Source organism: Falco naumanni, chromosome 9 (genome assembly GCF_017639655.2).
Source record: "Falco naumanni isolate bFalNau1 chromosome 9, bFalNau1.pat, whole genome shotgun sequence".
In the NCBI taxonomy this organism is placed as follows: Eukaryota; Metazoa; Chordata; class Aves; order Falconiformes; family Falconidae; genus Falco; species Falco naumanni.
The window spans coordinates 35,120,849-35,146,785 of NC_054062.1; the positions used below are offsets into that span (position 1 = coordinate 35,120,849).

General features: G+C 39.7%; 1 protein-coding gene across 6 annotated transcripts in view; it reads right to left on the reverse strand.

Moving 5' to 3' along the window:
- Positions 1–25,937, reverse strand: part of TET1 (tet methylcytosine dioxygenase 1) — an 80,323-nt gene that overhangs the window by 13,881 nt on the left and 40,505 nt on the right. For 4 of the 6 annotated variants that reach the window (XM_040607396.1, XM_040607392.1, XM_040607393.1 and 1 more), the window contains 6 exons: positions 15,747–15,955; positions 14,611–14,761; positions 11,168–11,257; positions 10,560–10,697; positions 3,950–3,970; positions 1,983–2,322 (listed from right to left, as the gene is read on the reverse strand). In XM_040607396.1, coding sequence (XP_040463330.1) covers positions 1,983–2,322; positions 3,950–3,970; positions 10,560–10,697; positions 11,168–11,257; positions 14,611–14,761; positions 15,747–15,955 — 949 coding nt within the window. The remainder of the gene's footprint in view (positions 1–1,982; positions 2,323–3,949; positions 3,971–10,559; positions 10,698–11,167; positions 11,258–14,610; positions 14,762–15,746; positions 15,956–25,937) is intronic. The other 2 variants (XM_040607395.1, XM_040607398.1) reach the window with 1 other exon arrangement.

Here is a 25,937-nt window from a genome sequence, read left to right on the forward strand (position 1 = left end):
TAAGTGATGTGCATAAATGCTTCAAGTGATTTATCTCCTGCAGAGCACAACACCTTACGCTTTGCAAACCTGAACTTCCTCTGCCACTGCTGCCCAGTTACTGAAGCCTCTTTGGCAATGTTCACGTGGCCAAGTGCAGCAATACGCACCGTTGGCAACATTTCGGGATTGCAGTGTTGACACCTATTTTGAGAGACTCCACTATCAAAACTTCCATGAGAAAAACTGCAGGTTGATGATAGAAATAAATATTTCATTTTTACAACTTTCTCACTCATAAAAGTATTTTTCCTTGCTCTGTGACTTATTTTTATCAACAGCCCTTGTAAATTACTTTACCAAAATACTTTTAAGTCAAATGAAGTAACTTGGTTGTTTACACAGTTACTTTATCATTTTTGCATGTTCAAGGAACAAAATTCTGTGCTCCCAAAGCATACGGCTAAACTCCGCACAGTGTACCATTTGTTAAACGCATGGGTTTCAGACACCAAAATCACATCTGTTTGTAACTACAATTTCACATTCAGGTAGACAGTTTGTAACTCCGGTTCAGTGTTTCCAAACAGAGTTCCAGTGAGATCAGACAACTTCAGAATTCCTTCCCAAACAAGAGCCCTCTAATGCTTCCAGGACTTCCCATCCACCCTAAGCACAATGGAAGTTATTAATCATTGATTCAAAGTTACTGTTGGACGTCATCCTCAGCCTGAGGAGTCCTTTAATTTTTTTCCAAAGCCTGGACTGTCTCTCCCAAACTTGCATGTGGATTAACTGAACGTCTGTAATTTCCTGCGGGTGTCAGTAATACCGTTTTGCTTGTTCTTATTCCATCTTGCTATATGCAATGTTTATTGGTTGTCCTGACTCCTCTTCTGAGGCAAAGCAGGGTACAGAGTACAAATGACAAAAAATGTGTCAAATGGATTTTTTAAAAAATTTCATCCCCCCACCGCCAAATGCAGGTGTTCTTCTAAACACATTTAACTGTTACTCCTCCCCTTAACTCTACTACATATATCTGGATGTCTTTTATGAAATAAAATTACAGCAGATTGGCCAATTTTCCTATCATCTTCTTAAAAGGCAAATAGGCTATGCTTTAATTACTTTTATTTATATTTTCCCCTCTAATAACAGTATCTAAGTCCATAGGCTACGCTTTAATTACTTTTATTTATTTTTTCCCCTCTAATGACAGAATCAAAGTCCATGGCTCTCTCCACTTCTTCCTTCTTTTCTGCTTCTCTTTACTGCAGAGTCCCCTGGAATAGTTCTGTCCTCCAAGGTACTGGCCCACAGCCTGACCCCAGGTACAACAGCGTAAGTGAAAAGCGCCCCCGCACAGCTCAGCCAAGTCACAGTTCCGTGTTGCACAAACACATGCTACAGCAGGGGCCTGCCCACAGCAGTCACCTTGTACCAGAACAAGCACGGCATACCTTTCACCTAGCTGCCGACAGATTCCACCTCTCTGGCCCTTGCTAAGAATATTTCAACGAACCATTTCAGTAGCGCTGTCTTATTTAATAAGACCTGGGTTTTTTCTGCAGCAGTATCCATACCATTGACAGGAAATTATCATCGAGTTCTGAGAAAGCCATTGTTTTTCATAGGAAGTGGGTAACACAGTTCTTGTACTTTCAAATGACAAAAATTCATGTCAGTTATTTAGATAAACATTCCTACAACAGCATTTCAAGATGATTCTACTGCCATTATTTATTAGAATATAGGAACTTGGAAATATTTCACTGGTGCTCACACACCACCAGAAAATTATTTTGGGGCAATGACCTGTTTTTTCTCCTGTGCCAGGAGAGAATATTGACTACAGTTCCTGCTCATTAGCCCCTAAAATGCAGAATATGCAGGTATTTTACAAAACCAAGTACTAAGGAGCATTTCCTTCCCCTCAGATGGGGAGTAAGAGGCAACACAGTATCAGGAGAGACTGGCAGAATGTAATAAGCACCACTCACCTAAACAATGCAAAGCGCTGCCAAGATTTTCTGGGGCTTCAGTTTTCAGCTTTACTGGTGTCGAATATTTTTTATCCATTAATGGCTGCTTTTCAGTTGGGGCCCTCCTTGTGTCTGGTTTCTTTTTCTTTGTAGCTCTGAGAGGCTCAGCTAACATTCGTACTTCCCTGGGAAAAGCTGTGAGCACCTGTATGGCTCCGGCTTTTATCTTAGCTTCCAGTCCCTCTTCGGTGCCGAATTCATCTGTTTGTGAAATTTTGTAAAGAGGTAACACATGGAGCTGTTCATCACTTGGAATCACCCCCACTCTCCGGTTATCTTCCTTCGTTAATGTACAGACCTGGCAAGAACAGAAACATTTACAAATACAACCCCATATATAAAAGACACAAGTTATTTAAATATTAGACTTCATTGTTTTCTTACCTTTTATGACCTGAATGCTATGGGTTTTTCAAATGAAAACATCTTACAAATATGTTGTTTGATTTACAATAACGCAGAAAAATTATTGGTACTTGAAGAATAATATCAAGGCACACATCTTGGACAGGAAAAATGAAACTTTGGCTCAACTTACGCTATCCACAAATACATGCCAACCTTGGTAAATAATTTGAGCTGTGCATGCATGCACATGCATTCAGAATTTTTTTTTGGTTTTTTTTATACATACTCGATGTTCAGATTAATTTTTAAGGACTAAAAACTATGAAAAAAATAAAATACTATTTTTAGATTGAACAAGAAGTTTCTACGACATGGAACTGTTTTTGTTTTGGCTGGCAAATGAGAGAAAAAGCCACAAACAGTTACTCGTACTGCTCTTATGTTTTTAGCAAATCTCAGCTCTGACTCCCTCCCTCTCTCTTTATACACACTTCCTTAAATCAACACCCTTCCCCAGCTCTGCCTGCCTGCTGTAATGGAGTCATGAGACTCAGCAAATGTTTGGTTTCTCTTAGGCCACTGACCTACTTTCTCCTATTAGATTATGTGTTGGTGAGATACTGGAGCCAAGAGGAGAATGCTGGTTACATCCAGCTTGATAAGGGCACATCAGAAACGTGGATAAATATTCAAACCTGCTGCAACGGTTTTCTTGTGATAATTGATTTTGCCAAATCACTGCTGAACATTTGCAGTACTTACAATTTTCAGCACTTAAAAATTCTGGCTATTAATAATACCAACCCTTCACCTTGAAAGCAGCGCTAAACCCAGCGGTATGCTTTCTGGTTTCACTCTGTGCTTTCCAAGGGATGGCAACCATTTTACATATATGAAAAAGTGGGCAAATAGTCGTGCCATTTATAGGTTTATCAGTTACATTCATGAGAGACTACTGTTTTTCACAACAACAGACTACATTGCTGGAAAACCATACATTGATATCACGGCTTGCTTAAGCTTCTATTTCACAGGGAGTTACTAACTACACACATACAGGAATATGCACGCCATCCAAGGGTAAGATGATACTCCCTAAATGGAAACGCTATCATTCCATCATTGTGTAGGCTGAACGTGATACCCATCATAAACAGTTAATCGAGTTTCCCAGAATCTTGTCACCATGCCTAACATTCCAGGGAAGAAGAATGATATTTGTTATTATTATTTAGAGGGAGGGGAAAACCAAACATACTTATTTTATTTTGCAGCACAGCTTTCACACAAAGGCATCACACAATTACTTCCAGAACAATAAAAATACAGAATCACAAACTAAAAATCTGTAATAATAAGGTGGCAGTTAGGGCTTTATAAATAGCTATATGCAAAGCTTGACAGTTGCAGAGCAGCAAAAGGAGAAACTTTGAGGGGTGGAGACAAAGGAGAAGAGCTTTTCAGGTGGCGTTTTGAAAGGATCAAGAGAAGGGCTCTTAAGAAGGCAAAGTGAAGGAAGGGGCAATTAGAAGCTGATGGGTAGCGTTTACTGATGTGCTTGCTCCATGCGTACTTACCTCCACTGGGCAGCCTCTGGACTATTGAGGAAGATTTAGAAAAAACAACAAGTTGTTCCATGAGCAGCAAATGGCGCCTGGTTTCCTATGGACTTCTCCGTCCCCACGCTTCCACGCGCCCAACCCCAGCACCATCATCCCTGCTCCCTTCCGTGCCCCGCCACCACCGCCGCTGGGCAGCGAGCAGGAACAGGGCCCAGCTAAGGCTGGGTGCCACCTGGCTGCTGGGCCAGCAGGAGCATGCAGATAAACCTGGGCTGTGAGAACCATGCCACGTCCCTTGATGAAGGAGCCAACCTGGACCCATCTCCTCCACTCACCAGTGAAATTTCACAACTTGGAATAACAGGTTAAGTTCAGTTTCCACAAAGGTCAATAAAATCTGGTTGAAATTTGGCAAGAGTTTCCAAGTCACTCAGGAAGAGTGTAAGAGAATAGGATATAAAGAGAGCACAATCACATATGACTCGTGTTCTTAAAAAAGCCCAGCACATCGCTCCCCTTCTGAATTAAAAAGTAAAGCAATGATAAAACAAGTACGGAGGGGCCTAGCTGCCACTTTCTCATCAGAAACAGGGTGATTCTCACTTGTCTTTTAAAATACTCTGTCCAACCCATGTCTCGACCCACACACTAGTCTGAAAAATGTCCGTATCTTGAAGATTCAATCCACAATCTTGCTTACTTTGGAAACAGAGACCCTCATCCAATTTACAGTTCTAAATTTTCATGTATTTTACCAGACACTTTCATGGAAAACTGATCTTGTACATCTATTAGATTTATTCTTTTCCATAAAGATTTACTTTTAAAAATGTATTAATTGTCTTTCATATGACTTACATTTAGGCAAACATAAGATTAGCTCTACATTTCCACGGTGCTTGGCCCAGGGGTGAGCATACAAACAGAGGCAAAAATCAAAGCTTGTACTGGTTGAAGGAAAACCTATTTTAAGCAAAAACGAGTATGTGTCACTACCACAAAGCCCACACAGCTAACAAACTGTTTTGAGGAACTAAAGATGAGGGCTGCAGGATACTGGCAGAACTACGTTGAAAGTATCATCAGCTCCAATACACACAATATATTAAATACTGAGTCAGAATACGTAAAATTAAGAAATCAGTGTATATTCAGAATTGTGTTAAAAACCTGATGACCAGTACGCCTACAGCCTAAATACCATGACAGCAAATCTAATGTATGTAAAATTTCAAGGTCAGTGTCCTCCATAATGTATTTTAATATAAAAGGAAGGACACAGTGGTAAGCAGGCAACTGAGAAGTTAATGTTATGGGGAAACCAGCTACAGATTAAAGCCCTACAAATAAACTAGCAGTTTACAGCTGAAGTAATCCACCAAATGAGCAACATCTACTTCAACAGCCACTCTAATATTCCCATCTGTGCAAAACGCTCTACTAAGAAACTTAAGAGAAGCTATTGCTGAGAAGTTAAAAGCAATAGTTTCCATCGGTACCGATACTGTGCTGCAGACCAACCAAAATTAAACCTGAACATGAGGAAATCGTCAACTCTGTTACAAAGTCCAGTTACACAGTAAAGCTACGTACCCTGCTACTCTAAATACTTTTTCCAGAACACACAGCTAAATCATCCAGAATGCTCAACAGCCAAAGGAAATGTTGGCCCAGTGGTTTGTTTAGGTTTCCAGTGTGCTTGGTGATCAAAACCATTACCTATTCTGGGTTTAGTGATGTCATGGTAGAACTTGCATGTTTGTAAAACTTTATTTTTGTTTCTTTTAAACTTAAAATGCACCCATGAACTCAATGAAATTCCCTCCACAGATTTCCAGAGAAACATCTGTAGCTACGCAGCTCCCAATGCATTATTCTGGGACTCTTTGATCTGCCTTTGTCCTCTTGAACTTCACATGTAGAAATGATGTAGCCTTTTCCACTGTGTCGTAAGAACAGACGTTTTGAGTACAAGATTCAGCAAAGCAGTCAAACAGCCTTTCTAAACTTGAAAGATGTAATCAGGTTTCCTATCCTCATCTTCCCGTGGCAGATGGAAAGCAGAGGGGGTGCCATTTGGGACTGAGGTGCTGCTGCATCATCACCTACCATTACAAATAGGAACAATGTTGATTTTCCTTTACAGCTGAGACAGACTGTGTGTTTTATTGGCCTGTTACACCCTGGATAAGCCTGTGTAAGTCTGAGAGTCAGGGAAGGGAACCCCAAACGTATTTTCCTTTTGGCCACTATATACACGCACGGAAGTACCATCAGTCCGCGTTTCTGTATGTATGCTGCAAGACAGCTATGGTGCGCACGCCATAGAGTGATCTTCTAATGCTTCTCCATTTTCACAGTATAAAGAACAGTAATAAAAATCCTTCCTCTACAGCTCTGTGGGGCTTATCTTTTCTCCTATTTCGTATATTCTGAACCACCAGTAGTTTAAGCATCTAGGACTTCTGCAGCTCACAAAGCAAGCTGTGGGCATGGCCCAGAATGTATCTAACCTGCACAGACACATTCTGTTACATATTGCAAAGGCTTCCACCTATACGCAATGACTTGATGAGCTGTAACTAAGAAATACAGTAAATTATTGGAAGAGCAGAGGATTTTTTTTTAAATAAATCAGGAATAGTTTGTTGATGGATTCCTGATTAGCGCTATTGCTGCTGCTAATACATTTTATATTGTAGCTGCCCTTGAAGCATAGATTTATCTTCCTCCCCTTCTTCCACAGTGCCTGCTACAGACTGTGTGGCACCAATGATTACACGTAATTGCAGCTTGTTTCCCTCCTTCCTCAAAATCAGCAAAAAGGACAACATGCCCCATAGGATAAGAAACACCCATATACATCCTATAGATCTAGTGAAGTCTTCATTCACCATTTTGTTCCAGTGATTTAAATGGATTAAATGGATTCACACAGCTATGCAAACATGATCCTATGCAGCTAATCCAACGAACAGAAATATTTCACAGGCTCCATTAATAACTACAAAGCTTTTATTTTTGTGTTGCTCATTTAGCTTCATATCTACAAGGAACACTGCACCCTAACACTGCAGTTGTAAACGTACATCAGCGGTCCTTAGGAGAACGCTAAAAGATGACAAAAGGAGTCTGAGTAAAAATTGATGGTATATTTATTGACTTAAAAACTCAATCCGTAGGCAGAAATTACTTTTCCTACTTTCAGATAAAAATGTTAGTTTACACCTCTGTAGAATTACCAAGTGTGTTCATTATACTACAGAGCAAACAGAGAATAGTTTTAGCTTTTCTACCAAGAAGCAGCTCCGCTAAATTCAGGGCATGATTCTGCTAGCCAGGAAAGGTGTTCAGCAAATCAAATCTCCCATGGTAAACATCAATTTGTGTAAGTTAAGATGTACTATTCTATCTTTTATCTATAGAAGACATTTCCCGGACTTTTTCCCCCACTGCTAACAAAAATGACAGCCTCATTTATTTTCAGAATCGCATACAAATAACATAGCTAATCATCAAAACATGTATACCCAGAAAAACACAAGGAATGCTTTTCTGAAATTCCGGCAGAGACAGAGCAAGGGAATTATTATTGGCAGCTCGTTAGATAATATATTAGTATACAGTAAACTCTCGTGCTTATCGTTAAACTCATCTAAGTGCATTGCTGAACTCACGTCTGTGTCTGGTTTAAATAATTTAAATAGATTCTGGTTTTCCTTTCCTTTTTGTGCACTGTGCAGCATTCCTTTCATATCTGTGGTAAGAGTGATTCACCAGTAACTGAAGGGAGAGAATGAGAAGGTGTCACTTACACCGCAAGTAGCGGTGATAGAGCTGGCAACGTTCGCAAATACCAACTTATAAGGTATTCATTTTAACCTTTTTATTCTAGAGGAACTTTAGATCTTATAAATGAAGATTTTGTGTTGGAATAAGGAGGAAGGGAAGAATTGTCTTACCAACACTAATGAGATGCAAGATGACAAGTACACTTTGGACATACAGATTTAAACTGTAAGGTGTGACTACCATATTAAAAAAATCAAATAAAATACAAGAGAAAAATAGGTTATGGAAGTCTGAAGTTTGTAAGGCAGTGCAAATTGTTCTCATTATGTTTATTACTATGTTATCAGAAAGCAATCTATATGAAAACCATCCCCTCAGATGTATAACTTGCACATAGTACGTTTTACAGACAAAATGTGTCATAGTTACATAAATGACTCCTCCATCGTTATTACCGATTGTTTATAAGAAATCATAATGTATTTTAAAGTAAGTAGGTAGCCAAAGTACCTTCTGGAACTGAATGGGAATGCAGCTGGTGACCAAACAGAAGCTAGAATCACACATAGGAATTTCTTTTTGTGTTCGTACCGCTGGTTTTCCTATCTTATTACCAGAGTTGGTTATAATTTCGATCATCATCAAACTGATCTAGATTGACGAAAGCCAGCATGTCCTATCACCGTTTGCAGAACAGCAATGTTTTTTTCCTTTAGGCTTCCAATACGTACCACTGTAACTATATAGCTAGATAGACTGAATAGACAGCAAACTCTGTATGTCCTATCAGTCACACCCCTATGTACTCACTGTGAAGGCTGTATATAGATCATTAGGTAACTGAACCCTAATGACCTTGCGAATGCCCCAATTCAAGTATATAAATTGAGCATTAATACGTGCAACTATCTCCTGTTTATATATAGCCCTTTGTTGCAAGTATATTAAAATAAAGAGATAACAAACCTAAATTAAGAGACTATCAGCTATGCACTAGTTATTTGTATGAGTGAGCTGTCTGATGAAAATTGGATTCTAAGGCCTAGTTTTCAGCAGTTACAGTAATTTGATAATGTCCTTCAAGGCTTACAAAGTTTGGCAGAACTTGATAACAGAACGACAGTGGTAAGTTCTGGTCTATACAGCAACCTTGCACAGGTCATAATTTTCCATGCTTTAAGATTTGGAATTACTTGCAAACACATTATGCACAATCCATAGAAATAAAGTATCAACACCAGCAAGGATAATCTGAGGCTGAAATAACATCAGATGGTTATGGGTGAATACATTTGTAGAACGATTCCCTGGTACATTCGTCAAAAAACCAGGGCTAATAGTCCCTTCAGCTGCTTCTGGCCACAACTTACAACTTCTCTGGGATCCAATGTGGCGGAATGAATAGCAGACTCAGTTTCCATTTAATTTGTCTTTAAATTAAGAGGCAATATAGCACATAAAGTATTATTATTTTCAGAATGCCTGAATTAAATTTAATTTACAAGTATACCATGCAACTTGTCATGAAAAGGAAGCCTCATTTTCAAATCTGGGATCTTTAAGAGGTTTGAATTCCTACACTTCAGAAGATTTGAACGGACTGTACTAACACATGAGCTTACTCTCACACACATAGCATCTCACTAATAGTTTGCGAAGTATGGTTCTGGCACTTTCTTACAGATTATGTGCATGTAAGTGGCATTCAACGCTAGGGCAAAACAGGACTGCCATTCCTGGTGAATTCTGAGACCTGCGCTTCTGTCCTTTAAAGTAACAGACATTTGCCCAACATACAAGCACACAACGTTAAACAGCTGTACCAGTCATTTCATTGCTGATACAAATGCCAAATGTTAAGTATGTGTGTGAATGCAATATTTTATTGATTCACAGCAACATAATAATACAATTTTCATTCCAAATTCTAAAAAAGACCCTTTCTAGAGTAGACAGAGATTTTAGATAATTTTTTTCCAGATATGCATTCCTTGATACAGAAATTATTCTTGAGTGTACCTCCACTGACGTACAAGAAGTCATCTTAGCAATTTAGAGCACTGAAATGCTTTGAATACTAAAAAACACATTGCCAGTTTTTATCTTTTCTCCTTTGAGCTTGGCTTTCTTCAAGGCTGTGGTCTCAATCACTTAACTGAGCAATTCCCCAATGTTTCCCCCCCCAGCAATTCAGCAAGGTACTTGGTACAACAACTACACACCAAAAAACCCACACCTGTGGGTTTTTCTTTCGTACTGAGATGTAAAGATCATAAAAGTCACCTGACTCCACCATGACACGGTGCTCTCTATTTTTGGACTAGTAACTACACTAACATGAAGCCTGGTAAGTACACAGTGCGAGATTAAGTTAATGTGATGAGAATTGAGCTTCGGGGAGGTAAGTTAATGATGAATCAGTTTGATTTAGCTCTTACTCTACAGCTCTTCCCATACAGCTCCTTGGTTAGGTAATTATTTGCCTTTGAACACCCAAACCTCTGCTGTGAATAGCTTATCTGTCCTATGGCCAGTCCTCTCCAAAGGACCTGGGTGTCTTAAAAGAATTAAGGTATTTTGTAGTAGGGATCACTCCCATACCTTTCGTGATCTGTTCTGTAATAAGATGAACTTACATCATCTGTAGACCAGTATTAAATACATGCAAATAATATGGGAATTTATAAATGGCAACATGCAGTTAATGTCATAATACCTTAAAAAAACCAAACCAACCTTCATGCAAATGTACCCGGCTAAATCAAGCAGCATTTTAAAACACACAGTAATCACAATAGTAAACAGTACAAATGAGAAAATCCTGTGTACGTACCACAGTGCTTCCATTGTGCATGTTATGTGTATCCTTATGGGCATGGGCACAGAAATCTATGCAAGCCGTTACACCAGAGAAAGGCCTACCGTCCTTAGATCCAAGCCGGCAGTCTGGGCCCATGTGTTCATTCTCCACCTAAAAGTAAAATAAACTACAGGTACTTGGGACTGAAAGTGAGCGGCTTGGAACCCCATGAGCCACAGCTGCATTTGGGACTGAACAAATGCAGCCAGTAAGAACAATCGGAAAGCACCTATTTTCCTATGAAATATGTGACACTTATGACTGGTTCTCAACAAGATAATCAGCTTCACCAGAGTCAAAATGCCTTTAAAGAATAAAAACATTTTATTCACAGTATTACCTCTAAGCCATTTACATGTGCACAGCTCAAGGCATAACTTAACCATCAGTTTGAATAAAAAAGGTGCATTATTTTAAAACTAGCCAAATGAAGCAACTGCTGTAAATAAGCAATGGAATCCACCACGTCTGTGAGGTCTGTGGCTTCTACCGACAAACATACTTTGGGGGTTTCATCTTGTTTTTAAACTATGCTGTCTGTTCAGAGCTACAGCTACACGAGCTGAATGTCACAGGCCTACCTGGTTCTGGAAAGCTTCAGGAGCAAGCTTTTTATAAACCGGAGCCAAATCAGTAGCTAAAGTTTGCAAATTATTTTCAAGAAGTTCCTCCTGCAGAGAAAGGTGACATTTAGAGTGTTATAATTTGCTTTGTAAGACTCTAATCCAGATTAAAGATGCCTAACAAGTCAGTCTGTATTTCACAGTTTATTGATCTGACTTCTCTTCTGCTGCCCTTTGTCACTAACCGGAAAAAAAGTTCACTATTGCATGACTAAAATATCAAAATCATTACATGTAAGTTAACCAAGTAACAATGGAGGACATCTGCTAAGGCGAAGAAACCCAACACACACAGAACCAATTTCTGCATCATTTCCCCCGGCTGATACGTGGACTGTCAAGGAGGGAGGTATGTTTCACACAAAATAGAGAAGTAACATCCAGAAGAGAAAAATTACACCACATGCTGAGTGGAGATGGAACCCCAGGTCTTCTTGTAACGTTTTGCTTATGGGGCCTTAATTTATGTTGTCACAGCCCTGCTAAAAGAAGCCTAGGTTTCCACCACCTTTTGCTTTTAATTGTATGAGTAACTCCCAGTAGCATTTAACATTAATTTAATCTCTTAGGGGAAAAGGTACATTTCTAACATTGCAACAGAACTTTTATCAGGAACATTTGTTAAATATTTTGTTCTTCGGAGGTGCAAATCTCAGGACTTTATGGAAATGTGTATCTACTAGATTTGGAAGTAATACTCCTTTCCTTGGGCTAAGCCATATAAACATGGAACCAGCTAGGTGGGCTTCTATGGCAGTCTAACATTTAAGCGCTTACTTCTAGAAACAACCCATATGTTCTCTTCCTAAATTTTTGCTTTTCCAGGAAAATCACCAACCAACTGGGAAAGAAAAAGGTGGTGATACACTGCCTACTTTGTTTTCCTCCAAGGGCCAGGCTTTGAGAGACAACCGCAGCTTCGGTTTTGCATACTGTATAGTGGCAAAAAGCAACAGTTTATTTTATTTTGTTTAAAAAAAAAACCAAGAACAAAAAAAATTCCAAAACCAAAACTCCGTTATCACCATATACTGCAAACACAAATGTATGTAAACATAAGGATAATTTCACATTTTTCAATGTGATGTTACATTACAAATTGATACTGTATTTTTTAACTCATACAGTTTATCAACAGTTGATTGGTACCACAAGTTTTTCTGAACTGCATTGAAGGTAACGCATCCTTAATTATCTATCCTACGTACTATTCTTACCTAGGTATATTACACCCTTAACCTCATCTCACTCCATCCAGTGCCTCAAATGATCCAAATCTTTCTGGACTTCGAACTATCTTCTTAATTTGCTATACCTCCTAGCTTTATGTCATCTGCAAAATCATCAATATCCAATATTTAGCTAAAAGAAGCATGTGCTAAAAAAATTAACGACAAAACCAAATTAAGAGAAAAATTATTTACCGGTAATTTCACTTCTTTGAAGTGCACTGACAAGCTGCATGCACACTGCACCTGCCCCAGCACCACTGCCACCAAGAGCTGGAGGCTTTTGCACAGTGGTAGCCTAAGGGTGCATGTGCTCCCCTTGCAGGCACACACAGCCTGGAATACCTGTCAGCTGTGCCACCCTCATCCCTCTCAGCTGCAGAATACAAAGAGGTTTTAAAACAACTTCCATGGAAAAGGGAAAGCTGCTATAAATGCTGTTGTGCTTCAGTAAGTGTGCAAATGGAGCTCAGGGTGGCCATTTGGCAGACTCAAGAGGAAGTGATATCACCAGCACAGCTTGCAGTCTCACAAAGCACATTCCCATCAAAGACAGATCTATTTGAGCTGTCTCGTAAGAGATCTGGCACAGCCTAATATTTCATTAGGCAGCACATATCAAGGTTGCCACCTTTGTTGATTCATCAGCCAACGTTATTAAAAACATTAGAAACCTACAGAGAAAACACATGCACAGAATGCTCCATGCCTAGCATTACACAAGGGAAGAGCCTACAAACATAGGATCACAGAGAATGAAAAAGGACAAAGGAGGAGGAACAGGGCTTCTAAGATGAAAGAATCCTTAATAAATACATTTTCCTATAAATGAAAATGTCTAGAACAAATTGCTTCTTGAGACAAGCAGGGCTATTTTCAGCTTGTACTGCCTTTGCCTTAGTTGTGTATTCAGTGAGAAGGGCAGAAGGACTGCGTGCGCTTTATTCTGTTTAGGCAGAAGTCCCCCCCTTTAAGCCCTAATGAAGTCTGTGAATACCCACAGTGCGAGTGGACGGCACAACTCTGAGGAGACTGAAGGGTTTGCATTCCCACACATATGCATGAAAGATGCTTCATCAAAAAATTAGGACTTGGGAGGAATATTTAGCTCCAGTGAAACAACTGACTTCACTCTCTTCCAAGAAACAATTAACATTTCACATTGTGTATACACCACACATCAAAAAAAGCAAGAGTACCTCTGCTACTGTCTGGACTCCAGCCAGCTAGGTATTTTCTGTAGCTAGCAGCAGTGGAGTTCAGGAGCTGAGAGAGATTACGGGCAGGTGACCCAAACAGAGCGCTAGGTAACTGACTGCCCTGTAGTATATGTCTCTTCAAGCACGCCAGGTGTGCTAGTAAAGCCGTGACACTTTTATCTAGGAGTTCCACAGGAAGTGGGGTTAGAGCCATCTACAGTCAGAACCAACGGTACTGTTGAGTTACCCTGAGGAACATATGTTCGAGGCAGTGGTTAGCAGTTTATAACACCTGATTTCTTTTTCATTAAATTATTCCCATTGTAAAAAACATTTGGTTGGTTTTGGTTTTAGAGGTTTTTACTTCACATATCACCATGTCTTCTGTGCTGTCTCAGCTTCATGTCATCACTGACACTCATAAGCAGCAATTACAGTATCATTTCACTGTATCATATCTTGGCATGTTCATTTCCTTCAAGAATGTTTATAAAACATGCTGTTCACAGAAAAACCAGTTTATTCTAGGTGGCAGACAGAAGACCAGGTTGTCAGCGGGTCAGCCAGCAGTGTGAAAGCAGTGCAGCCCGAGGTACAAAATTTTCCATGACAAGACAAAAGGACTAAATCTATGAGGTGCAGGCTTTGGTGCTTAGAAAAAAAATTTAGCTGTATTTTATACTTGCAAAGAATTAACATTACAGAGTTACACAGTGGAGCTAAATATGCATACAGAAAAGCATTTAAGGGTAATTTTAGGGTATCTTAATACATAGTAAGGGACACTAAATTTTCATACAGTGGTAAAATTAATAAGTTCTACAGTTACAAAACAGCTGGGTGCCTGTGTGACAAGTTATGCATACATGTGTGAGAGAAAAGGGTGGATATCCATAGATACAATTTCTAGTTCTGAAAATCATCGGAATAAATTTCTGGAGGAAAAAAACCCAATGAAAGAAATAAATCTTACTTGCTTAGGGTCATCTGTGAGAAGCCTAAATTTCCTGGGGTTTTTGCTTCTGGCAAACTTACAGCCATTGAAATACATACTCCATGAACAGCCAAATGAGAATGACGCTCCACAAGTTTCTGGATCAAGTCCTTGACATGCACAAGTACGACTATGAAAGGAAATAAAGACATACCAAGTTAGCCGATAACACAGCTCTTTTTATCTTTTTCTTTCTGTTTTGCTTGTTTTTTAAGTCAATACTGTTTGCTAGTTCTTTTATAATACATAGCAAAAAACCACAGGAGTTTATGAAATATATGATTTAACCAGATACCTTTTGTTAATGAAATACTCATGTGTAGAGGACTGACTTTTTTCCCCATAAAGACAGTCTCAACTCCCCAAAGCCCCAGTTCTGGGAAATAAATACATAACAATCAGTTACAGCTATATAGATATACCCACACTACTTCAATTTTTACTTTTCCAGTTGAATAAAATTTTTATCCCAGAAAATACCACTGCTACTAAAGCCCACCCCTAAATCCACAGTTATTTTGTTACATGTGACACTACCACTGGTTCCAAATACCACTGATCCAACTCTGAAAGTCTTAACAACTCCACTCAGCCTGACCCTTTAAAAACACAAGCATTAGATTCAGGTCACTGTACAGCTATTAGTGTCTGTTAAACACGGGCTAGACAAAAATCAGCACAAAGGCAGCACTGCTACAGAGCCTCAGCTGCAATATATTATCTAGTCAATTAAACTGAAGTCCTCCCAGAGACACAGAGAGGAAGATCCTAACCTTGAGTGTTCGGTCTGTCACTTATTTAAACAAATCACATATCACCTTCTTAGCAGCTCGTTAGCATGGCCATGTATGCAAAGGGCACACTGACTGTCTTTGGGCAGCGTGCACAAAGCCAGAAGAGAAGCTCATGGCCATTCATTCCCCTGACTGCTTACAGCCTGGTCTCTAGGAAAAGCCAGGAACTAAGTTTTTTACTGAAATGACACCTAGTGGTTTGTAATTTTAAATGAGCTTTTTTACATTTTATTTTATTAGTCGAACTATTGAATTCTCAAGTTACTTATTGCAGAACGTTCAACAAGCAACACAACAATCGTTCGCTATTAAATAACTTACTCTTCATTTAACGCACATCTACGGCTGGTGGGACAGCCGTATTTTCTGAGACTCTGTGTCAGTTCTTTGTACAGCGTATCAGCCAGGAGATGTGGGATCCCTTCCCAGGCCAGTATGAGAATCACGATGACGGCAGTTTGGCAGTGGTGTCCTGCACGCTGACGTACCAAGCACAGCAACTTTTCCTCATCGCTACTTCTTCGTATCACCTGGAAGAATCATTTTGTTTATTCTTTGATAAGCGTAAGAAACACGTAACGTGCTGCTCTTCTCTGGGACATATAAGGCCTGGAAGAGTAAGAAATACTGCCGCCCAAAGAGTGTCTGTCAGCAAGCAGGACTGGGACAGCATCACACACTGATCTCTGGTGTAGAACATGATTTTGCGTTGCCTTTTTACCTGTAGAAGAAATAGCAGTACATTTCACAGGAGGAGCAATATTTTAAACGTTCTACATAAACAACAAAGAAGATGCATTAAAGGAAAATAACCACTAGAAGGAAATAATAATCCCGAGACAACGTATCTGCTGAGAACCTAACAGTTAACCTTGAAAGTAATACAGAGAACATACCGCCAAAACCCAGCACGCAGGTCCATAGCCGCACACCACAGAAGCACATGCAGGCGTCTGTTAGGATGGTTACCACAGTTATGTATCAGTACATAAAATGGTTCCCACCTTTGCAAAGTAAGATTAGAAGAAAGCGATGAGAATAAACTGTGTTCTTGGTGAAGGAAACAATGAGATTTTTCAGAACATATCCTTAGACTACCTACATTACAGTTCTTAGCAGAGCGCTGAAGTTCTTACTAAACTGCATGATATACAACGCAATCTTTGTCAACCTTACCCATAAAACACAAAGACTAATACAATATGGATCGGTACAATATACCAATGAATAAAAAGGAATTTTTTAAAAATATCGAAGAGCTAGACAGTCCTACTCCCCCATACTTAGGTTTTTTATCACAATCTGAAACAGAGCTGAAATTTAAAATGAAAAACCACGATAAAGCTAGATAGTATTAGAACATGATCTTTGAAAATATGTTTGTTTATTTTTCCAACGTGTTTTAGCCAGCATAGCCTGTACAAGGCCTCCAACAAAGCTGTCAAGATCCCAGTGTTAAGCTTCAAACACATTAGGCCTGGACCTCTCTTGGGCAGCAAAGGCCCAATCTTCCTCCTCGGCTCCACCGCACATGGATAGGGACCAGGAGGTCCCTCCTTACTGCGTGCAGACGGCGGCTAAGGCTCTGCCAGCTCCACAGCAATACACTCGCTCAGAGCAAGCAGTCGGTCACCTTGGCTCTCCACCCAGCGCTCCCTCTCCACCAGCAGACCTCCCATAGGTATGGCACTAGTCACAGACTATAAAAGCAGGAAGACAACGGTGTTTCACTTACTCTTTGAAAACCTCCAAATACCTGAGTTTTCATGCAGATTCCCTACTGGACTGATGTCAAAGCTTCTTTGTTGCCAGAAGTGCAGCTGTCATTTATGTGTGACCCCCAGCCTGATCAGCTCTGATTAAATTATTTGAACTCATTAAAAGTGGGGACCAAAGTACGCTTGCAATTAATCTGCAAATGAAAAAGTTTGCAATAGATGAACAGTTTCAGAGGGAATCTGTGCCAGCTTAGCAGGAAGAAGCAACCTTAAAGTTAATTTGTGTCTTCTAAAGTTAATCGTGCAGTCTTACAATCAGCTTTAAACTTCATGAGAAAACAAGCAAAGGCATCTGAGGTACCCTTGCTCAAAAGGAGTCTTGGTTGTGACTGACCAACGAGGACAGTATTTTTTACAAAGAAAGAAAAATAATGCAACTCATTTACATTTGAGTGAGGTTTACAGAAAATCTATTATGGCTGATACACAATACAGTTATTCACGTCAGTGTGAGCTTTACATTCCTGAGGCAGCACAGTTCCTTCAAGGAGGAGAGAAATTGAGGGTTTTTTACTCAGCATTAAGGGTCATGCTTTTACTTTTTTGTTTCTCTGGGAGTTTGTTTTGTTTCTGGAGTTTGTGACTTCAATAAGGTTATCTGGTACCTTATAGTTTCTCAGTACGACATCAGGTTGCCTTTTTTGAATTCTCATATAGTTCTAAACTGGAAATACACAGTCCAGGAAAACTGACAGGCAAACAGGAAGGAAATTTATAGTTAAACATAGCTGGAATTTGCTTCATTATGCATACAGTGGAGAATGCAGTGCTCTTATTGGACCCAAAAACATTTTACAATTCATCATCTTTCAGGCCACAAAGGTAGCGAATTGATTTGTCAGCTGTCTGAATTTACTTTCCGTGGCTCTTGAGAGGTTATATGGTATGCTCATCTGCCTACAGGTGGAGTGCTCCCATCCTTTTGTTACCAGAGGTAAGGCATTTTTCTCACCTGCCTGTTTAGAAGGACACATCTTGCACCAAAACAATCGCGGTTCCCCGGGCCCGCAGACAGAGCTGGAGCCATCGTGCTTTTCCTGCATAAACTGGCGATACCCCTGTCAGACGTGCTACAGCTGCCATTCTCAAGCAGGAACAGAGCCTCCCTTCTGTGACAACAATATATCCACAGCAACACCCCAGTCAATATACAGAAAAGCACATTTGAGCAAGACAACCACAAACCATCAAGTAAATCCAGCCAGCTGAAACACCATGTCATTCTTGAGGATTTAATGGTTTTTCTAGTGGGGAAAGAGCCACGGCAGTTGCCGTAGTTTGACTTGGTGACTTCTTAGTTACAGTAACACTGATGTAACTCTCTTATTGCTAGATGTATACTGTATTATAAGTGTGTGTGTGTATATACACACACATATGTACCTATATAAAGCAAAAGTAAAACTGCATTTTTGTTACTAGTGGTTATCTGAGTAATCCAATCCAAAACATGACTACTAACTGTGTAGTGCTGGTCAAGATTTTGCCTGATGTGCTTACAGATCTGACTTCTTACTGTTTTTTAAGTAAAAGAGCTAGTAAGGCTTTAGTTGACGGATCATTTATTGAATTACTTTTTAGCTGTCTCCACTTTATTTCTATTCCAGTTTCTGCAGCTTGTAATTACTGGGGATGAATCCAAGATCTTTTCACCCTTAAACATCTCCTAACCATACAGTGTTTTAACCACCTGCCCCCACCTCTTTACTTTGTGGAAACATCACTTGTTAAATTCATACAACAGCAACACCATCTTAGTGGTGTCACCAGAAGAGTAGTATAAATAAAATCTCAGCCTACACTTTAGTTTACTTTATTCTTTTCAGTGTGCATTTGACACTGTGTCCTCCTCAGTAGGGTAAATGCTGTCACTACCGCAAATAATACAATAATAATGCAATTTTATTAATCAGTTCTTCATGCAATCATTTGAAATGTGTATTTATTTGCTATTGTTTGCAAACATAATTCCCAGTGTACTTATTGCTTACCTATGAAACACTGAGATGCCAGATATTAAGTTAAATATGCAACAAATACAGCAAGTCCCTGAATGTTTCCTCAGACTATAAGCCATGCACAAATCAGCTGGCAAATCTTGTGTCCAAAAGCTGTTGGTACTATTCATGATTTCTGTGATGTAGTTAACAACAGTGATAAAGCAAATAATTTAATACTTCAGTTTGTTTAATTTTGGTCCCTAATACATTTAAAAGGGATGAAAAATCAAACATTTAAGTGGTGGAACTTTAAAGCTCCATTTTTAAAATGGCAGAATAAAAACATTTTCCCCTGCAATTACTTTTCCACACAAACTAACCATGTGGAAGTGTGGACTTATTAGTGAGTCACATAAAAAAATAATCAACAAAACAGACTTGTAGTAAGTTGGTATAACACTTGAATGTAACAAGCAATAGGGCAATAGCAAACGGCCTCAAGTTGCGCCAGGGGAGGTTTAGATTGGATATTAGGAACAACTTCTTCACCGAAAGTGTTGTCAAGCACCGGAACAGGCTGCCCAGGGAAGCAGAGGAGTCACCAACCCTGGAGGCATTTAAGAGGTGTGTAGATGTGGCGCTTAAGGAAAAGGTTTAGTGGTGGACTCAGCCGTGCTGGGTTAATGGTTGGACTCCGTGATCGTAAAGGTTTTTTCCAACAGAAACTATTCTATAGTCTTTTTTCTGCAGGTCAGGTATGTAGGGCCAGATTATCCCTGAACTTGTTTGAGCAAGCACGAGCTGTCATCAGTACGAAGTATCCATCAAAAGATTCCCACATGAACAATGAATCATCCGTTTCAGCTGCAATGCAGCACTTCTGGAAAGCAACAGACCTAACAAACTCGCCCACAATGCTTGATCAGTACTTACCGGCCCCGTTCTGCACTCACAACAACTGGGTGTGATGTTATGTACTACTCATTCTGTCACCTGTTTGCTAACATAACCATGTCTAGGACAAAAGGAAAAACTGAAATGGGATACTCCTCCTTCCAAAGAGCTGTCTTATGCACACGCGTATTTGGACACACGATACCACAAGTATCATCCTTGCAGGCTGCTGAGTTGGGCAGGATGCTGATGTACTCTGACTGTTTTCAAAAACCAAGTTGTGTACATCCCTCCCGTGCTGTAGTCAGGCACCCACCCCTACCACTCTGTACTATGCCTGTTCTGCATTATTATGGCTCTCTGTGTCCTGCTTCTGTGTACATCTAAAGGAAGGCCAGCAGTTCAAGTAATTTATTTTATTACCTAGCCCAGATATTTGAAAATGGCAGAATGTGAGAATAAGAGCAGGCCTTCAAAGTGAGCCAGCCAGCCAGCAAGGACAGAAATACAATCAACAGCAACTATGGCAACATACCACAGCTAAACCTCTGTTTCTACACACCACAAAAGGTAGACGTTTACCCAATTTTCTTAAGAGAAAGCATGAGCCAAAAGCTAAAGTGTATTTACTGAAGAAGAACCACAGAGCAGAATTTGCGCCAGCAATTCAGCAACAAGTTATGGGATAAACAAGAGGAAAAGTTAGTTTTTTCACTCCTTCACATACAAGAACAGTGAAGAGACAGAAAGGCATGCTAAGATTAAAGAATACAAGAACACGACAAGGTCAGGAGCAGACTGTCCAGCCTTATCCTGAGAGTGACTAACAGCAGTTGCCTAGGGATGAGGAGTAAGAAAGGCCCTTGGATGCGGAGATGCTTCTCAACAACCACAAGGCACCTTCCAGGCACCTGCCAGCGGCTTGGAAAATAATGGTCTCTCCCAGCTTTTGAAGGATTTGCTTTTTGAGCATCTGTCTACTCACTTCTAAGTCTCTGCAGCATTCTACCACCCACTACCCTCCTGGGCAAAGTTCAGTTCCAGACTGTGTGAAAGAAAAAACCAATACCTTTTCTTCAGGGTGAGCTCGCCCCTGCTAGTGCGCTCTGGTTTTGATACAGGGTGACTGTGAATAACAGGGGCTATGCAGCTCTCCGTGCCACCAGAGCCTTTAGAGCACCTTCTCCCCTTCCCTCTGTGCCAGGCCGATGGGTCTGTACCTCTACCTGCCTTTGCTAGTTCTGCTGTGCTTTGAGTTGAGGGACCAGAACTGGACAGTGTTCAAGACTGGGGTGCACCATGCTTTCTCACACAGGTGTAATTATGTTTTTTTAATGTTTTATGTTTTCTTTGTTCCTCCCCAGTAATTCTCACCAGTTTCTTTTGCTGTTTTCACCACTGCTGAACATTGAAGCTGATGTATAACAAACTGTTTATCCCAAGCAGTAACACACAACCTAGTGCCCATCGCTGTATATGAATATAGAACATTCTACTTTTTGTGTAACTGTATTTATCAAGTGAGTTTTATCTATCACTTCAGCAGCCATTCGTTCTGGATCACAAGTCCTTCCTGCTCTTCCATGATATGTGTCCCTCCTCATTATCCTGAAAAACTTCGTATCATCAGCAGTTTGTCACCTCAGTGTCTCCCACTTTTTTCAAACAATTTCTGAGTGTATTGAACAGCTATCGATAAAACCTGCTGCAGCTGTCCAAAAGCTGAAGTTCTACTTATTTGAATTACTTCTTTTAGATTGTTGAAGCAACTGTCTCAACCCTTGGCAGGAGCTCTAGAACAAGGGATAAGTACACTGTGAATAAAAATTACCTGATATCCTTAAACATAAGCCAGTCTATCTAAATTAGCACGTACATGGCTTATGCAAGTAGCTAAGGGGCCGACTGCAGAAGCTCAGCATACCAGATGCTGAATTACCACATGGATGAGAAATTACTTTCCAATTTAGGATCACCAGAATAGTTTTGTTAACATGACACAAACCAGACACCACCAGCAAATTTTAATTGCCAGTTAAATACACCGCTATAAATTACTGGGTGAAATAAAAATAATGGAACCAACAAAAAGGTCCTTTTTAGGTTTATTTCATCTCCATATGGTTCCACGGCAATAATCCCTCCCGTCCATTCTGAATTTCTTCAGTAAAACAGGGTATCAGTAGCTGATTTTAAAGTGAGAACACAGCTCAACTGTTCACTGTGATTTCCTGAAATAGGCAGCTCAGGACACTCTGGCTCCAGGTTTTCCAACCTGCAGATTTTACCTCCGCGCAAAGTCCACGTACGGAGTCTTTTCTACACAGGGCAAGATTCTCTGCTAAGCTACAATTCCATAATAACCTACAGCAGTGCAAAATGAAAGCTCGGTGCTGTTAAAACCTGCTGCTGTTCTAGCAAGTGATGCTGTGTAACAGCAGGAGAAACATTCTTGTCTGCCACAGAAGCAAGTCTGCCCTCCCTTTTTCCTAATTCACTCCTACACACACGTTAAACGACATTAAACTCTCTTCTTACTGGAAAATGTTATATCCTCATTCTCAGCATGTCTAAGAGATATTAAAATGGAAATAAGTTCCACTTCCATAAATTCTCTCTTCTCAAGTACTAGCAGACTACATTAAGAGTTAGCACAGAACAGTCACTGTCCATCACAATACTACGAAGTTACTTCGCTGATCTTACAGGAGTATCAGTGAAGTGTGGTATCTCCAATTATCTGCGGACGGTTTTTTTCAGGTTGCTCCTGGGAGCAGTATTGCAGCATTTACAACTGCGCAGATTGCAGTATATATAGGTTAAATGACTCTTCTACAGTCACACAACCAACGCTGCAGAAATGAGGACAAAATTCCAGTCTCAACTCCCAGCATCCTCTTACCCTCCTTACTCCCTCAGAATTCCCTTTCTGTCATGTTTCAGGCAATGGTAAACTGCACCTCTTATGATACGGATGACAATAAGAATCTACTCTCTCTGTTCAGGTATCCCATTTTTTTTAATTAAAGTAATGATAACAGGAACTTAAATGCTTGCTCTTTTGTAATACTTAGTTAAGATAAACATAGCTTTTTTGTTTAATGTTTTGTCTGTTAAAATATTTGAGTTCTTCTTCATATTAAACAATATTGAAACTTTTATTTACTTCAGAAACCATGTAAAAGAACCTGATAATTTTGATTGTCAAAGCATTGCAGCACTTAACAAAAAAAGGCTTTACTTTGGATAACATTACAAACATTTTCACCCAAAATAAACTCCTCTAATTCTGTACTTAGCAGGTGTGCCTCCTGGCAAACAGTGAAAATAGTGCTTGCACAGCTGCAGTACCTGCTACACACACGAACTGAATGTATTACATGATTATAGCAATAAAGTGACGCTCTAATACACCATTGTCCAAAAAAGTGAACAAAACTCCCACCAACCACCCTCCTTGTGTGTCAGAATTAATTTCCTTCCGGAATTCTCCTATGGAGAACATAATTTAAACACAGACACAGTTTAATAAATAAAATAAAAGCTTTAAGTACAGTAAGCTGTTTAAAGCAGAATGGAGCTGCACTTTCTACTTAAACCTGTGGCCAGAAGACAGTCAGTCCAGGAGAATTTGCTTTAAAGCCCTTTTCAAATATATTTCAAAAATTTCCTACTCTGCCATGTTCCAAATAGCACAACAGCTTCACTACCCCCGAGCCAGCAGTGCTGCACCAGGCCTCCTGACCATTTCACTGCCAGGTGGAGTACACAAAGTACCATGCTCATTTCTCAGTTTGTTTTCCCTAATAAATTACACATCTCTTCTAATACTAACAGTAACTTATATGTAGAGAGCCTAGAAGCTGGAGTAACTTCTCAGTTTTCTTGCTTTTTCAATTTCCAATTTCAGTCACTTACTCAAGTCAAGCTAAACTAGAAAACTAAAAAAAAAAATAAAATCTCTGCATCTGCAGAAGAATCTGTTGTTATCAAGGCTCATGCAGCAGCCAACAAATTGTAGTTTTTGGCATTTAGCCACAAATTTCTATCAGTTCAATGATCTATAAAATCTTGGTTGTAACAGTGGGTTATCTAAGCATTACTTTAAAAAAAAATCATTAATTTCAGTGGCTTATATTAGGTTCAGGTCCGTACAGGACTAATTTCAAATTTAGCTGTATTTTAAAAGTATTTGTAATCAGGTTTTTTACCCATTTTTAATCCATCCCTATTTTTTATTTTTTATATTATGTTTATATATCTTACTAATATACAACAACACTGTAATACTACAGGAAAGTTAATAAAGATCTGTCAAGTTATAAACATAAAACCCAAGTAAGGCAAACAGTACAGAAGTGAAAAGGTTTGACTAACTACTTGCAAAAGATAGAAAAGCCCCATAACACTGGATTTTCAAACAAATCAAGGCCACCAGCAGGCTAACAGAATCTGAAGGGTCAACAGATCATAAAAGGCGGGGGGTGGGGGGTTGGGGTGGGGGGAAGCAATCAGAGAAGATACGGCTCAAGATGAAAAAAACACTGGTTTGGGAAGATTCCTATATCAGAAGCCTTCTTCACAGGGGATGATCAAGGATTTTTTTTTCCTGAAGTTAAAGCTCTGACAAAAGTGGTCAGAGGACAAAACAAAACCAATAAAAAAAACCCCAAAAACCATGCCCCCCACCAAACAGTAGCAATTTGCTAAGTTCAAATAATACCCACAAAAGCAACTCAAGGATGAAACAACTGAAGTATTAAATGCTATGTGCACTGTTTTGATTTATAATACATTAGCATCAAAGGGCCTGAAGACTACCAAGAGGATACCACTTTATAAAAAGACCCTAGAAGAAATATGTTGATTCAGTGATCCCACTTGCCTCTGTGGGGCAAAGCCATGATCACACAGGGAACTATGAGGCACAGGGAAAAGTAAAATAAACTTTTCTGAAGTCACAGCTCAGTCATACTGCAGCTCTTTCTAGATTTCCAAAAGCCACTGAGTAAGGTTCCTTAGTAAAGGCTCTTAAAAAAACCCTAATGTGTCTTGGGACAAATCAAAAGACCACACATCAATAACTGGTGAAAAGACACGAAACAAAGGCTGGTATGTCTCCGATGAGAGCTCTGTAGAGCTGTGTTCAAGCCTGTGCTCTTCAGCATATTTGTTAAGGGTAAATAAAAGGATGACAACATTTGTTGATGACACTAAGCAATTCAGAGTAGTGAAGACAAGCACAATCTGCAAACAAATGAAGGAGGAGCTCATACTGCTGAGCAGGCAGTAAAATGGCAGATAAATTTCACTGTAGATGTGCATATTTAATGCACATGGTGAAAACAGTTCTATTTTTAGATAAAGATGGACTCCGAGCTGGCCATTACCATGCAGGAATGAGAATCTGGCATAATGATAGAAAGCGCTATGAAAATGTCGAATCACTGCTCTGCAACAGAGAAATAGCACAAACAATTGCTAGGAATTACTGAGAATAGAGCACAAGGCTGAAAACATTACGCCAGCATTTAAACTCCTAGCATAAGAGAACAGGAAGGAAAAGGAAAAACACAGATGGCAACATTTATGAAAGGCAACTGAACACAAAGTCACTGTCTCCAGCTCAGGGAACCACAGAGCTGCGAATTACTGGAAACCAAGTGAATCTTCTGGGAGGCAGCTGCCCTGCTCTTATACCTTTATGCCATCGGTCAGTGCCGGAGGTGGGATATTGGCAAGAAAAACCTCCAACCTGACCCGGCCGTTTTTAATTGCTTCTTATCTCTTGTCTTTATTCAGAGCTGGAGCCTTAAAAATTATATTGCAACTCTGAATAAAGACGACAGATAACAATGATAGCTTAGCTGATCCAAGCCAATGTCCACTGAAAGCAGAAG